General features: G+C 40.1%; 1 protein-coding gene across 9 annotated transcripts in view; it reads right to left on the bottom strand.

The window, feature by feature from the left end:
- Positions 1–17,556, bottom strand: part of LAMA2 (laminin subunit alpha 2) — a 611,630-nt gene that overhangs the window by 138,683 nt on the left and 455,391 nt on the right. For all 9 annotated transcript variants that reach the window (XM_065543374.2, XM_065543379.2, XM_065543380.2 and 6 more), the window contains 2 exons: positions 10,875–11,017; positions 6,578–6,676 (listed from right to left, as the gene is read on the bottom strand). In XM_065543374.2, the coding sequence (XP_065399446.1) occupies positions 6,578–6,676; positions 10,875–11,017 (242 nt within the window). The remainder of the gene's footprint in view (positions 1–6,577; positions 6,677–10,874; positions 11,018–17,556) is intronic.

Raw genomic sequence — 17,556 nt, 5'->3', positions numbered from 1 at the left:
CTTTATCCTAAGAGCCTAAGGGAAGTCGGGGAAGAATTTGTAAGTACTGCGATGACGACATATTCACATTTGGAATAGCAAACGTTCATTCTGGCTACATTACAGAGAACAGATTTGGAGGAGAACAAGAGTAAAAGCAGAGAGACCAGCTAAAAAACAAATGTGATAATCCCAAACTAGACAATATGAGATTGGATGAGAGTGTTGTAGTAGAGACGAATGCCATACACACAAGTGGAAGCCCAGTGTGTGGTAATGAGTTGGATAAGCAGGAGCATCATGAGGAAGAAAGAGGCACCAAAGAAAATTCATAGGTTTCTGGCTTACATGCTCAATCCACGGGGGTCCAGATGACCAGACCGTGAGTGGTGGGGAGAGATGAGAGAGAAGCAAGATTAGATCATGGTGGGAGAGCACTGTATGTCATCCTGAAAAAAGGTGGAGAGCCATAGTACAATTTAAGGAAGAGAATGACATGACATGACAGGATCTGTAATTTAGAATGTTCACTCTGCCATATAAATAATAACTGGTTAGAGTTGGATAAGGCTTACAAAGAGCCACCATAGAAGGAAACCAAATTTGATGAAGGGTGAAAGAGGGAGTAGAGTGAAGGGTAACCTGCTAATTTCGGTTTGGGAGACTGGGCATATACTGGAGGATAAAACACTGACATGGTCTAAATAGGAGAAAGAATTGGCTTTAAGAGGAAATGATGAGTTTAGTTTGAGATGTCCAATCCACAGTCCATAGTAAGGCACACAGGGCCAAAGCATGAGAATGAAGTCAGCCTTGAAAATATATATTTATCAGTTAACAGCTTACACATGGCAACTGAAGATCAAAGGAAGAGTTATAGAGTGAGGGGAAACATGTACTGAGGTCTAGTCCCCAAGGAACACCAACTTTGAACTGATGATAAGAGGAAGAGCCTTAGAATGGAAGGTTGGAGAATTAGGAGAAAAACAGAGAGAGGAGAGTATGCTAAGAAGGAAGGAAAGATCAAAGCTGGCAACTGCTGCAGAGATTTCAAGTAAAATTCGTAAGTATCAAGTGGATTTAGTTACCAGATCATCATTGGTTATCTTATAAAAACAGTTTCAGTAGTGGACTGGCGAGAAAATCCAGGCAGCAGTGGAGTGAGAAATAAATACAGACTTGTCTCCAAGTCTTTCAAAAATTTTGGCTCTGAAAAAAGAAAGGAGCTGAGGACAATAGCTACAGAGGTAAGTAGAGTCATCATCAAAAAACATCCTAATATTCCACACATATTGTAGGGCAGTTTGAATATGTTAAGCATGATTCTCATATGTGAGGAACTTGGGTTCTTCCAATGAGTAAAACAAAATGGCAACAAATCAAAATGCATTGAAAGAGATATATGATTATGTAATTTTTTTACTTTATATTTATACATTAATTGAAATACATCAAAATACATTTTAAATGTGAGTTCTTGGGAGGAATAATATCTTCTTTACCCAGGGATATTAGGGAATTCGATTTCCCCATTTAAAAACTATGAGTATAAAATATAAAAGCCCTTGAAGAAGAGAGGGCAATTCCTACAGCAGTCAGGCAGGATCAACCTCGCCATGTGCTCTTAACAAATCTAAAGACTGTATCAAGTGACTGATGAGCCAACCAAGCAGAGAAAAAGGAGCAGAACAAAGATTGGCAATACTGCCGGGCACAGTGGCTCACGCCTGTAATCCCAGCACTTTGGGAGGCCGAGGTGGGTGGATCACCTGAGGTCAGGAGTTCGAGACCAGCCTGTCCAACATGATGAAACCCCGTCTCTACTAAAAATAAATAAATAAATAAAAATAAAAATATAAAAATTAGCTGGGCATGGTGGCCGGTGCCTGTAGTCTCAACTACTTGGGAGGCTGAAGCAGGAGAATTGTTTGAACCTAGGAGGTGGAGGTTGAAGTGAGCCGAGTTCACGCCATTGTACTCCAGCCTGGACAAGAGTGAAACTCTGTTTAAAAAAAAAAAAAAAAGGCCGGGCGCGGTGGCTCAAGCCTGTAATCCCAGCACTTTGGGAGGCCGAGACGGGCGGATCACGAGGTCGGGAGATCAAGACCATCTCGGCTAACACGGTGAAACCCCGTCTCTACTAAAAAATACAAAAAACTAGCCGGGCGAGGTGGCGGGCGCCTGTAGTCCCAGCTACCCGGGAGGCTGAGGCAGGAGAATGGCGTGAACCCAGGAGGCGGACCTTGCAGTGAGCGGAGATCCGGCCACTGCACTCCAGCCTGGGGACAGAGCGAGACTCCGTCTCAAAAAAAAAAAAAAAGAAAAAAAAAAGATTGGCAGTACCAATTAAGGCATTTTTCCAGAGGAAAGGGAGTCTTAGCTATTAAGTAACTACAGGATCACAGTAATTCTTTATCAGTATAATCTGGGGAATTCTTGAATATCCCAGTGGTCTGACTGTACCCCAGACCAATTGCATCACAACCTATGGGTGTAAGATAGGGCTCCTAGTATTTCCAATGTGCAGTCCTAGTCTAGGGCACTGTCTCCTCTAATGTAGTCATGGGTAATTGGAAGTTGTGGCCACTGCATTTCTCATACCCAGGTCGCAACTGCAGGATCATTCATGACTCTGAGATAGAGGCATTAGTGGACTTAGCCTGATTTTGGATAATAAAACCATCTAACTCTCTAATTATAATTCCATCTGTATTAATTCACCTTTTGATTGTTATGCACCTTGACCACAGGCAGAGAGAGAATTTGTCATATTTACTTGAGTGTTTGTGGTCTGCATGGAAGATATATTTCTAATTACAAATATAGTAGGAAAAAAGTAATTAATGAGTATTTACATTTCCTCCCCCCTCTCAACCCATCAAAGTGATCTTTGCTTTCAGTAGTCCTATTTCTATGCCTTTTATGTTACTGAATCTGAAGAATGGGCAGATAAAAATAGTATTAGAGTATGAAAAGGGTGTAAAAGAGTAACTTTACAGTGGAAAAATCTGGCAAACACTACCTTAGTCAGGTGATCAGGGTCAATATCCACAGTAATAAGTCGTATTGGTCACATGGGTTCTCAATGTGATGAAAATGGTACTTTACCTCTGAAGTTTTTCCCACAAAAACTCATAATTCCATTCTAATCATGAGAAAGATGCGAGACAAACCCCAATTGAGGGACAGCTTACCAAATACAGGAACCTATCCAAACTGTCAAAGTCATCAAAAACACTGTTACAGTATTTTTGACAGCGTTGCCACAGTCTAGAGGAACCTAAGAAGTCAGGATGGCTAAATGTAACATAGTATCCTGCATGGGATCCTGAAACAGTAAAAAATATTCAGTAAACACTGAAAAAATATGAATATAGTCTTGGGTTAACGGTAATATATCAGTATTATTAGCTCATTAGTTATGACACGTGTACCATGCTAATGTAAGACATTAACAATGGGGGAGACTGGGAATGGAGTATGTGAAGGCTCTTGGTACTCTCTTTGCAAGTTTTCTGAAATCTAAAACTATTGTAAAGTAAAAAGTTTATTTTACAATAGTATTGGAATTAACTAAAAATGGATTATAGACCTAAGTGTAAAATGCAAAACTGTAACCCTCCTAGAAGACAGCATAGGAGAAAATCTAGATGACCGTGGGTATGGCAATGACTTTTTAGATACAATACCAAAGGCTCAACCAGGAGAAACCTAGTTGACAAGCTGGGCTTCTTTACAACAGAAAACTTCTGCTCTGTGAAAGACACTTCTCAAGAGAATAAGACAAGCCACAGAGGGGAAGAAAATAATGGCAAAAGACATACCTGATAAAGGACTATTAACCAAAATATACAAAAAACTCTGAATTCAACAAGAAAAGAACCCAATGAAAAAAACGGACAAAGACCTAAATAGACACCTTACCAAAGAAGATATACAGATGGCAAATAATAAGCATATGAAAAGATGCTTGACATCATATGTCATTAAGGAACTGCAAACTAAAACAAGAATGAGATACCATACACACTTACTAGAATGACAAAATCCAAACACTAAAACACCAAATGCTGGTGAGGATGTGGAGCAACAGAAACTCTCATTTATTGCTGGTGGAAATGCAAAATAGTAAAGACCATTTGGAAAACATTTTGGCAATTTCTTTCAAAACTAAATATACTCTTACCATACCATCCAGCAATCATGCTCCTTTACATTCACCCAAATAAGTTGAAAACTTGTGTCCACACAAAAGTCTGCACAAAGATGTTTATAGCAACGTGAATCATGCTGCCAGAATTTGGAAGCAAACAAGATGTCCTTCAGTAGGGGAACGAATACATAAACAGTGAGATGTCTAGACAATGAAATATTATTCAACACTGCAAAGAAATGAGCTATAAAGCCATGAAAAAATACGGAGAAACCTTAGGTGCATATTACCAAGGGAAAGAAGCCAACGTGAAAAAGCAAAACACTGCATGCTTCCAGCTATATATTCCAAAAAACGCAAAACTATGGAGACAGTAAAAATATGAGTGGTTGTCGGGGTCAAGGAGGAGGAAGGTATGAATAGATGAAGCATGGAGGATTTTTCGGGCAGTACAACTTTTCTATATTATACTACAATGGTGGACACATGTTGTAATGCATTTGTCCAAACCCATAGAATGTATAACATCAAGAGTGAACCCTAATGTAAACTATGGCCTTTGGGTGATGAGGAGGTGTCAACTTAGGTTTATCAACTGTAACAAATGTACCATTCTGGTGGGGGAGGTAGACAGTGAGGAAGACTGTGGGGGCAGGGAGTAGATATGAGAACTCTCTGAACTTTACGCTCAATTTTTTTGTGAACTTTAAACTGCTCTAAAAAACAAAGTCTGTTTAAAAAACAGTGTGAGAGAATCTGCTGGAAAGAGTAAAGAGTGTAGGCTGAGACATAATAAAGATCTGACACTTTTAATGAAATACTTCTTGTGTCTCCAAGGTCAGACCATCAGACTATACTAAGCCAACGAGGGCAAGGACTGCACAGTTTTGCTCATACCTCTATCCCCAGTGTCTGTCATAATTCCTACAACATGGGAAACCCCCAATAAGTGTTAGTTAATGAATGAATGAAATGCCACTTATTACATGGATTTTTTTTCTAATTAACCCTAACCAGATGAAATTGTTCTGTTACTACATATTTCTCAAGAATTTCTTCTGACTTTATTTTATTTCATGTTTTATTTTATACTTGCATGCAATTGTCTAATATTGTCCTCCATACACCTAAACACTGATGTATACACACACACACACACACACACACACACACACCCCTGAAAGTTCTTTGAAGACAGATTGAGCCTCATTCATAGTTTTCATCTGCCAACACTTAACTTAGGCTTTGCATGTTATGAACATTTATGTGTGCTTGTTAAATTGATTTATTCCGCCATGACCTGTTAGAAAATTCATATTTATTAGTAGTCACATAACAAATATGAATTCTTACGTACTAAATTAATATGAGATAAATGCACTCAATTTTATCTAATGTCTACATACATTTGGCAAGAAACTCCATGTTGTATCTGTACATTTTATATTGTTGCTATGAGATTCTGAAAAAGTGTTTAGTATGCTGTTGTAACATCAGGGCCATTGTTTAGCATTATGTGCTCAGAAGCCTATTTGATTTCCCTGTGGAAATTTTCCTACACCGACAGCAGGCTATGTAGAAAAAGTACTGGGCCAGTGGGAATCTTCAGACTGGGTCCTGCTTAGGTCCCTGGGTTTAGCAAATTGTATGGCCATTGTTAATTCGTTTCACTGTCATGGCCCGAGGCAGCTCTTCTTTAAAATACAAAATGGACTAGATAATCCCCAGGAACCTTCTAACTCCAATATTCTTTATCATTTAAAGCTCTTAGATAATCAAATTAAATCCCTACTTTGCAGCCCCGTTTCTCGCTTCATGCATATTTCTGGCCACAAGATGGCGAGCTTTGTGTTGTTTTCTTCATTCTAACAGCAAAAAGTTTTTAATGCCATCACAGTTTTGAGAATTTAAAATTTCCAATTCCTTAAAAAGTCTGATAAATGCAACATGGACTTTACATTCTGACTTTAAAAAGTGTCTTAAGTGCTTTGGAGTCTCACAATAGAGAAGATTTCCTCTTTTGTGTAGAAAGACTGATTTACACTGTATTTCTATACAAATGCAAAAATCCCACGATGAGATGAAAGAGACCACAAGTATTTTCATTTGTTTTTCTTTCTCTTTACACAATCAAAGATAGTGCTTTTGGAAATCAGAACAGATGAAAACTACCATGGACGCTACTGAATAAAGTTCTCAAAACACTGTCATTCTGGACTTTTTAGCCAATGTTCTTGACAATTTCCAGGTATTCCACACTTTTCTGTGTGCTACTGATTTCTATGATTTGATTGGAAGCAGAACTAGCAAGTCAGAATGCATCTATTCTATATACCAAATTGGGAATTAGGAAGAAGGTGATTTACATTTCAGAACTTCGAAGTAATTTTCCTTCATCGACATAATCTATCTGCTTTCAAGAGATTCATAATGTTGCCAACTTACCCTGGTCAGCAGCTCGTTCATTTCGGTCACGAGTGTATTCAGATTGCCCTCTGCCAGCTGAATAAGCCTCTCTGGGGCCCGCTGAGGAGAGAGCAAGTGCTGAAAAAGATTCCATCCCATAAACATTTTAGTAAATGGCCTTGCAGTGATCAGTGTTTAACAGAACACATTTTTGTATATATATAAGGAACTTAGCCTTCTCATCTTCAAAGAAAAGAGAAGGAAGCTATTTCAACTGTGCACTTACACATTGAGTGTCACGCCAAATATTCAGACAAATAATAAAAATTGCAGGCCGGGCGCGATGGCTCACTCCTATAATCCCAGCACTTTGGGAGGCCGAGGCAGGCAGATCACGAGGTCAGGAGATCGAGACCATCCTGGCTAACACAGTGAAACCCGTCTCTACCAAAAAAAAAAAAAAAAAAAAAAAAAAATTACCCGAGCTTTGTGGCGGGCGCCTGTAGTCCCAGCTACTCGGGAGGCTGAGGCAGGAGAATGGCGTGAACCCGGGAGGTGGAGCTTGTGGTGAGAGGAAATCTCGCCACTGCACTCCAGCCTGGGCGACAGAGTGAGACTCCGTCTCAAAAAAAATAAAAATAAAAATTGCAGTGACTTATTGAGAAATTACTAAGTGCCAGGCTTTTTGTTTTGTTTTGTTTTTTCATTTAATTCTCACAACAGCTCGATGGGGGGTGTTATTCCATTTCATGAAAGAGCAAACTGTCTTGAAAAGGATTAAAAATGTGCACGAGATCACACAGTCAGTAAGCGGTAGAGTTAAGATAAACTCCTTGCCTGGCCCATTTAAGGCTCCCATTCCAATTAACAGAGACACAGATCACAGGTAAAAAAGAGAATGGCAGGCCTTGATGTAGGGACCCGGCTAGGCACTAACTAACTGGCCTGCCCTCCGTGTTGCCAGGAACTGGCCTGACAGCGGGGCCATATTTTTTTCCTATGGAACATAAATAATCTCGCAGGACACTAACATTAGACCAGGTCACTTGGAGCCAGTGATGAATGAAACACAGAAAAAGAGACTACCCTGCAATGCCTAAGGACAGACAAAATCGTAGTGGGTTTTGTGCAGACCACAAAACTACCCCAACCTTCCATTTCCTGGCTAATATGAATGACCACCGCCTCCTTATTAATCATAGCTTTATCCTCTCTCTGTTCTTCCTTCCCTCTAGATAGGATTCACAAATACTCACTTAATTACTCTCACTTCCGAATAGCACCCAGCTGAGTGCTAACCTTAAGTTATCTAGCACAACCTCAAATACTGGAATTTATTCCTACACCTTCTTATTGAGACAGCCCACAATTCCCACACAATGGTGTTCAGTGTCCCTTGTTGCAACAAGTTAATAAATCCCACTTTGTTCCATCACATGTGTGTCCTTGATGGTCTTTGGCTGAAGCTTAGGGAGCACTGACATAGTGAAAGGAATTGAGCAAAGAGGTGAAATAACTTAAGTTTTTATAATATCAAAAGGTGATCCTCAGTATACAAATGTCAAGTGAATGATGGAAGAAGAACAAAATAAAGAATCAAGAAAGACTGGATTTTCAGGATAATCCAGGTCATCTGGATCAATATTCAGCCAGAAGTGGATGGGTCACTGAAACCCTTGGCTTAGATGATGTTCACAAATTGGAGCCTCTTCTATAGGACCCTCTTTAATTCATCATCCATTGCTTAGCTATTAGTTTTAAAATGTTTTATGTTCAACTAAGATGTTTGCTTTTCTAGTTTATTTTTCTGTATTCCTTCCATATACAAGGAAAATAACTGATCAGCATTCTTTTTATCAAAACTCTTCACTTCCCTGAATACCGGGACCACAAGGTACACTCAGGTTCTTCTGCCTGACTTTCAAGGTTGTCCATCATATCACCCTGCCTCACTGAAGTCTCCAGCCTTATCTTTCACTAGCAGGTCTGACTTTTAGTATCTGCCAGACAGGCCTAATTCACACCACTGCCTCTGCTCACATGGCTGTGTTAAGCACAGCTGCCTTCTCCCTGTGTCCTCAAATGGCAGAGGGATCTCCAAATACCATTACATTGGGCGCTAGGGCTTGCTGTGGTCAGAATGTTTGTGTCCTTCCAATATTCATGTGTTGACATCCTAGTCCCCAGTGTGATGATATTAGGAGGTGGAGCCTTTGGGAAGTGATTAAGTCATGAGAATGCAGTCTTCATGATTGGGATTAGGGCCCTTATTAAAGAGACCCCAGAGAGCTAGCCATCCTTTTCCTCAGTATCCAGATATTAAATGAATTAAATGTGGGGTCGTAACAAGAAGTCACTCTCTATGAGGAACAGGCCTTCACTAGACATTGAACCTGCTGGTACCTTGATCTTAGGCTTCCCAGCCTCAGAACTGTGAGAAATATATTTCTATTGTTTATAAGCTAATCAGTTTATGGTATTTGTCATAGCAGCTCCAATGGACTAGGACAGACCTTCAACATATCAAATTGGGGAGATGTAAATATTTAGCCCATGACAACTTCTTTCCTATTTCTTGGAGTTTCTGTAAAAGCTATGTATGGTAATCCATGTAGGACTTCAGTCAATTGCCTAGCTTGTCAATAAATGTTAGTTATTCTTGTTATCATCATTATTGATTTCTTCTTCTGGAAAATAGGGATAATAATACTTACCTTGAAGGTTACCGTCAGAATTAAAGAATATATTTCCTGAAAGAATATCTACCAACACCTAATGAAGAAATCTTAGATGCCTTCCTCTAGAGCAACCAATACTTCTCTATTAAAATTGTGTCTCTGCTTCAAATTCCAACAGCAATTATACTCTCAGTAATGGTACCTTCCCTGGTTACTCTGAATCTTACTGATATCTCCAATCGCTGTACTCTAATGTACTTTGAATGTTTGTAAAACACATGGTCATTATGTATTTTTGCTAATTGCTTGATTATTGGTTAATGATTTTTTTTTTTTTTTTTTTTTTTTATGAGACGGAGTGTCGCTCTGTCGCCCAGGCTGGAGTGCAGTGGCCGGATCTCAGCTCACTGCAAGCTCTGCCTTTCGGGTTCACGCCATTCTCCTGCCTCAGCCTCCCGAGTAGCTGGGACTACAGGCGCCCGCCACCTCGCCGGCTAGTTTTTTGTATTTTTTAGTAAAGACGGGGTTTCACCGTGTTAGCCAGGATGGTCTCGATTTCCTGACCTCGTGATCCACCCATCTCGGCCTCCCAAAGTGCTGGGATTACAGGCTTGAGCCACCGCGCCCGGCCTAATGATTATTTTTAAAGCACATAGAATCTACATTGCCTAAGGGTAGTGAAGATATTAAAAGAGTCATGAAATCCCCAGGGAACCACGTGCAATGCTTAGGCATTCTATAATTTCTCAATAAATATCTGATAATTGAGAGTAAGTTGACACCTTTCATCTTTTTTCATCAGACGAAACAACCCCAATTTCCTTAATATTTTCTTTGACCTCATTAACTGCCAAAAGCTTTAATCACAATTTAGAACAGTGTTTATCAAACTGGTGCTTGTTGAAGAACTTTTAAAGGTCTACTAGTTCTAGTTCTCTAGTACAAGATTCTAATTATGTGTTTTCATTTTGACGATAACCTTAAATATTAACGTAAGCATTTCTGTATCCCAGGCTAGGCACCTGAGAGATGAATATGGCCACTAGATCTCAGTGTCTACGTTTGCTTGCGTGTTTGATCCGATGGCAGACTGAACACGTAAGTCACATAAACTTGTCAAGTGATGCCCACGTGTCATTTCAGGACCCTTTGCAGGGGGCTCTCTCGTTCAAATGTGGTAAGGTAGGAGAACTGAGTTACCACATCACTTCTGGTGGAAGAACTGTGTGGAAATAGTCAATATCCTATTTTTGTTGCAAGTAGCAATTTCCATTCAGCCAAAATCATGTTACTTTATATTAATGTTTTAAATTTGAATTTTATTGGTTTCGTAAGGATTAATTTGTTTTAATTTTATAGAGCTATAAGTATAAAGAGTTCATACCTGATTTTATGTTTGCACATATTTAAGTGACATAATAAAACTGATTTAGGCCAGACACTGGGGAGTACATGAGACTCTTTTCCCTTAATAGAAATCTGTATATTATAGTTCTTGAGTTTGAAAAACACTGGTTAAGAAAGTCTCTGAATTTCCTTAACAGCTGTGTCCCTTGATTTGGAGCTGTGGGAAGAACATTTACCAATTATGGCCAATATTGCTTGTGAAGCTTCTGTCACCTTGTCCCTGGCCCTTGCTTGTGACTGTACCAACCTACCTTTAGCTCCTGAGTCATATTTTCAAGACCATACAGCATTTTATATGGCGCAGGCAGCGGACCAGTGAGGTTGATGCTCATGACCATCTGCTCCAGGCGAGCCAAGTCACCGAGAAGAAGGCCGGTGCACTCATCTCCACAGACTGTGAAACAGAAGCGACAAAGAGTAGTTACTTCTGCTAAACATCCCAGGCAGATGTTCAAAGAATTCAGCTATGAAATATTTTATGGTCCAAGAATAATTCCATGGAAGAGGAAGCTACTCATCTCAGAATATTAATGTTATCAAATGGATGATGGTTGAAAAAAGATAAGAACAACAACAAAAGAACAGATATGCATGTCACCCAGAACCTGAAATAGAGGCGATAATATAAACTGAGGGACCAAAGAGGAGGAGCAAACAGATTTGGAAAGAAAAAGTGTATTGCACAAGCATTGAAGATTTCCTTCAAGGCATCGAATATAACATTAAAAATACCCCCTAAATCCCTACCCGAGCAATCTAAAGGAACCTTTCCACAGGGAATAAAACGTGCTCCAGAGTCTAAATGTGCGGTGTTACATTAGATTGCACTGGAGAAAATCATAGTAATTTGACATCCATGTGCTTTATGTATTACACATTCAAAAAGTATATAAATTTTTGGCTTGGTATCTACTAAGTAGAATAATTAAAAAAAAAAAAAAAAGTCTAAAGAAGGCCGGGAGTGGTGGCTCACAACTGTAATCCCAGCACTTTGAGAGGCCGAGGCGGGTGGATCACCTGAGGTCAGGAGTTCAAGACCAGCCTGACCAACATGGTGAGACCCTGTCTCTACCAAACATACAAAAATTAGCCGGGCGTGGTGGCGGGCGCCTGTAGTCTCAGCTACCTGGAAGGCTGAGGCAGGAGAACGGCGTGAACCTGGGAGGTGGAACTTGCAGTGAGCCAAGATCGTGCCAATGTACTCCAGCCTGGGCGACAAAGCAAGACTCCATCTCAAAAAAAAAAAAAACCCAACTCAAAAGAAAAATAACTTTTATTTCTGTAATTAGTGTTTTTTTTTTCTTATGATAATATTTATGGACTTATTTATTTGCCAACTCTTCCTCTTTATCTCTTCAGTCTATGACCACGCATGATTAGATGCAGTCCCAAATCCCTACTTTGATGATTAACCTCTTTCGGTCTTACAGAGAAATAATTGCTAAAGGCCAGAAAAAGTGTACTCTTTAAGTAGCCAAGAATGCTAATATTCTACCAGATATGGTTTGGATCTGTGTCCCCATCCAAATCTCATGTTGAAGTGTAATCCCCAATACTGGATATGGGGCCTGGTGGGAGGTATTGAATCACTGGAGTGGTTTTCATGGCTTAGCACCAGTCCCCTAGTGCTGTTCTCATGACAGAGTTCTCATGAGATCTGGTTATTTAAAAGTGTGTGCCACCTCCAGTCCCCACGTCGTCCTGCTCTGGCTGTGTGAAGATGCCTGCTTCGGCTTTGCCTTCTGCCATGAGTGAAAGTTCCCTGAAGCCACCCCAGCCATGCTTCCTGTACAGCCTGATGGAACCATGAGCCAATTAAACCTCTTTTCTTTACAAATTACCCAGTCTCAGGCATTTCTTTATAACAAGAATGGACTAATGCACTCACTATAATATTTTGGCCGTCAAAGAGGTACTATTCTAATTTGGTGGTAGCGGCCGGGATTGGTGGTAGAATTGGTAGAGAGACAAATGGATTATTGACGCTTCATTATGGAATAGATCTCATAAATAGTAGTATAATTTCCAAAATTAACATATATTGATTCTTTTGGCAGATTTGAAAACATGCATATTTTTAGTTTTGCACTGCAGAGTAATAAGGTGTTTCTTCATGCCAAGGAGCACGAACTACCGCATTTATAATATACTCTCATGTGTACAGTTATAATTTCTTACATTCTGCAGATAGAGGTATCAACTCTATATACATGTTAGAATAGGGGAAAATACATAGCATGGAAAATATGAGAATTGGAGTAGCTCTGGATCATGCCCAAACTTGGCAAGAATTCAATTAGTTCTCTAAATAGCAGTCCCCTGAGCTGCTTAATGGAGAGAAAACCATTAACTGGTGCTTGTAAACAAAGAGAAGGAGGACGGAGGGTGATTTTTTGATAGGACAGCAGCTAGAGGTGAGTTACAATATCACTTCACAGGGATTAAACTGCCCTGGCAGGGCTTTTAATAAATCAGCTCCTTGCAGGTGACACCTGCAACTGCAGAGCATCACCTGCAGGGGCTTTGCAAGCTCCTGATACTTCACAAGCTGAGTGAACACAGAGGCTTTGGAGGCAAGAGCAGAAGTCTGGAACTAGGGCTGTATCTATTACTCTTCTCCTAGCCAGAATGAAACAGAATTTGCACTGCATGGAAACCAAGTAAAAGGAAAAGATTGTTTTGGCTTCATAGCCCCGTTCAATGCAACCTTCAGCAGACCTGTCTATATTAAACAGTTACAGAAAACACAACATAGAACTCAATTAAGTGCCGAATTGACTGTGTCTAAACACCAAGATCCACAGTCTGATTCTCAAGCTTTAGTGGGCCTCAACACCTGTAGGACTTTTAGAAATCCCAGAGGGCTAGGTCACACCCCCCCCCCCACCCAGTGTTTCTGAATCAGGAGGTGATTTGATCACCTGGTTTCTCTTAGTCTCTGATTGAGAATATGATACTGATACTGCTGGTCTGTGAACCACACTCTGAGTAGCAATCAGACCAGCAGTTTTGGCACGATTTGGAAGCTTATCAGAAATGTATAATCGGGCTCTACCCCAGATCTAGGAAATCAGAATCTGCACTTTAGAAAGGTCCCACGTTATCTCTGCACATTAGAATGTGACAAACATTGGTGTGGATCAGTGGTTCTCACTTTGGCTGCCCATTGGGATCACATAAGGATTTATAAAATACAGATATCTGGGCTCTTTCCCTCCTCACCACCACAGAATGTGATTTGATGGGTCTGTGGTAAGGTCTAAGCTTCAGTATTTCTACTTTTATTTTTTTTTCTGAGACAGGGTCTTGCTCTGCCACCCATGCTGGAGTACAGTGGTGTGATCATGACTTACTGCAGCCTCAAAGTCCTGGGCTCAGGTGATCCTCCTGCCTCAGCCTCCCGAGTGACTGCGACTACAGGCATATGCCACCACATCCAGCTATTTTTTTTTTTTATGTAGAGATGGGGTCTTGCTGTGTTGCCCTGGCTGGTGTCAGATTCCTGGCCTCAAGTGATCCTCCCACCTCAGCTTCCCAGCATGCTGGGATTACAGGCGTGAGCACTGTATTTTTAAAATATTCCAGTATTTGAAAAACCATGTAGCCAAATGGTAAAACCACTGAACCAGGTGATAAATTACAGGGATGCTCAATCTTCAAGGGAGCAAGGATTTGGAAGAGGTCCTTTTGCTTGCTGTCTTCTCTACCTAGAATTCTTCTCCCTTGGTCTTCTCTCACCTGGTTCCTGGGTGTTCAAGTCAAGAGTTCAAGTGTCACTTTTTCAGAGGGACAGTCTCTGATGATTCTAAAATTACTGTTACCTGAAACTCCCCACCACCACCTGCCCCATACCCTGCACCAGTCACTACTGCATTTCCTTTGCTTTCTTAACACTCATACCTGTTTGGGCTACCTTATTACTTTATTTATTTATATATTCTTTCTCCCTCATTAAAGAAGGGACCTTAAACACCTTGGTTATGGTGCCTAGGAAAGGGTGTTTTACACAGTTAACATTCAATAAATATTTGTGGGCTAATATTTTTGTGAAAGAAGGGCATCAAAACATTTTGGACAAAGAGAATGGCAGGGGTTAATGTTTGAGCATGATGTGTGCCCAAGTACATGAAATAGTGAGATCAGGGAGGTAGAATGTTAGGAGAGAAGAGAGAGGGGAAGAAGGAAAAGGGACAAGGTTGGGGTTGGCTGAACAGAAAACTTCTGAATGTGAGAACAAGCTAGAAAACCTCACAGATGTGTGAAGAACAGGAGAATACATTAAAAACCATGGTTTAGAGAGAGAAAGAGAACTATCTTGTGATTGCAGAGGCAGAGATTGTCCGATCAATAAGAATGACTATTCAGATGCCTGCCTGAAGGAATTCAGTTTTGACTCAGGAAAGGGATGTTGTAATGGAGAGATGGAGGGGAAGAAAATCAGCACAGAACTTTAGGAGGAAAGAAACAACACCATGACTGACAGATCAAGCGATGCTCATTTCTGGGGAGAATTAAAAATGGTTACTATTGGCTGGGTGTGGTGGCTCAGGCCTGTAATCCAAGCAGGATTTGGGAGGCTTGACACAGGCAGATAGATCACTTGAGTTCAGAAGTTTGAGACCAGCCGGGCCAACATGGTGAAACCCCGTCTCTACTAAAAATACAAAAATTAGCCAGGCATGGTGGCATGTGCCTATAGTCCCAGCTACGCAGGAGGCTGAGGGAGGAGTATCACTTGAATCCGGCTGCAGTGAGCCTAGATCATGCCACTGCACTCCAGCCTGGGTGACAGAGTGAGACCCCATCTCAAAAAAAAGAAAAAAAAAAAAGGTTATTGTTAATACTTCTTTGCTGCACCTCCCATTAAGAGGTGAAGTCTACTTCCCTTCCCCTGGAATCTGGGTTGGCTTTGCAGCATACTCTGACGGACAGAAAGTGGCAGAGGAGCATACTGAATTTTGCAGTTTCTGCTTTCACACTCTTGGACCCCTGCTGCCTTCAGAACAATCCCAGGTTAGCCTCCTTGGGGAAGGGAGGAAACGTGAGAGAGGAAAGGGCAGTTGAGGCCCCAACTTGGGCTTGACGCCATCTGGCAACCCCTGGGCATGACAGTGGAAGATCTGTCCAACTGAGCTCAGCCCAAATTGCCAACCTTCAGAATCATGAGAGTGTACGTCCTTGTTGTTTTAAGCTACTAAACTTTTGGAATGTATAACTGATACAATCAATAACGGATACACTTATTCAAGGTTTGCACATGTGATTCAGATCAGAGACTTTCAACTGCAATTAATAGGTTAAAAACAGCATTGGTAACAATTACAATTTTATTAGGAATTATGAAAAATAGGAAGGTTCTTTTCACACTGAGCCCAAGTTAATCATTGTTTTAAAAGTTCCATTTCACCTCTAGTGAAGATGTATTTTGGGCAGATGTTCCCAGGACGTAAGCAAGCAATTTGCTCATTTTTCACCTACAAGATCTTGAAAGATACTTGATAACGATAATAAGATGTTTCACCATGCTTTTTAGGGTAGCATGTGCCTTTAATAGCAAACACTAAATTATTCTTTAATTTATTTAATAATATATAACCTACCTATATCCAAGAAGGAATTGAATCAGTTTGTTGATAATAGCATAGTTAGATACTCTTTACTAGGTGGTTCCAGAAATTGCCAGGGAAAGTACCTATAGTTTTCTCAATTTTTACCTCATACAAGAATAAACCAGGGACTGGTCTGCAGAACTAGAGCTGACGTACTGTAATATGCTATGGAGTAAATTGGTGTACTAGAATGCCAAGAGGCATGATGAATACTGATTTTTCTCTCATTTATTCTATCCCCTGCCCATCTGTTTTGGTTCCTCATCTTCAGTTGTTGAAATGAAAATGTATTTAATTGCTCTTTCAAGGGCTCATACATTCCGTTTTATGTTTCTGTGTCCAAAGGTCTATTATTATCCCATGTCTTATGGTCTCTATATTTGCTTTTTGGGGAACAAAGTACAAGCACATTTCCATAAGTGAAAGGTAAGTTTTATAGTATGCTCCAAGTAATATACTAACATCTGTCTGAATGGGTCAGAGAGACTTATGAATATGACAGCCATGGGGATTTTTTCAAAGCTTCTGTACAAGTCTAGCTCATGAAGTTATAAGGTAAACACATGGGGAAAAGTGTCCTTTACCTAATGGTTTGCTATTTTACTCGGACACAAAATATTTCGCTTACACCAGAAGCTATTTTTATTTGCCCTCAAAAAGTCCAAAGTGTCTGGCAACAAACATTGGAAATGGAATGCAAATTAAAACCAAATTTAATTCACTATAATAGGGAAGATCTGAAGAGTATGTAGAGACATGGACTATTCACATTGTGTAAACGACTGTTCTTTGACAAAGTGCAGTAACAGCTCAGTGTAAATTAACACCTATCTTACAGTCGGGACCTCAAAGAACCTTTCCAAACCATTCTCCAAATTCAGCAATACTGATAAGGTTACAAAGTGAAATCCTGCCTAAAATGCAGAGGAGCAAAAGCAAATATTTCAAGACCGTGATTATATTTTACATGACTAAATGTTTCCGAGGCTTTGCCTATAAAAGTGTCAGGATAAATTTGTGTCTAATATTAACAAACGCAGTACTAAATTCAGATTGTTATAGCTGGGCACATGTAAGGGGCAAATCATGCAGCCAGTATTACAGATCTTTCGGTTAGCAATTAGTACAAAATACTGCATTTCTACCAGGATTCCCCATGCATAATAGCTGCTGGCTTACTGTCACAAAAGAAATCACACACTGCATCCAAACCAAAGAAGCTGAAGCTAAAATGAGGACACTGAGTATTTTTGAAACGGCCAAAACTATTAACCAATTTTAGGTAGAGATACATAAATTCTCTGCTCTAATCAAATAGGAATAA

This window comes from Macaca fascicularis, chromosome 4, assembly GCF_037993035.2.
Source record: "Macaca fascicularis isolate 582-1 chromosome 4, T2T-MFA8v1.1".
In the NCBI taxonomy this organism is placed as follows: Eukaryota; Metazoa; Chordata; class Mammalia; order Primates; family Cercopithecidae; genus Macaca; species Macaca fascicularis.
The sequence above is the reverse complement of the archived record's forward strand: the minus strand, read 5'-3'. Positions and strand labels throughout refer to the sequence as shown.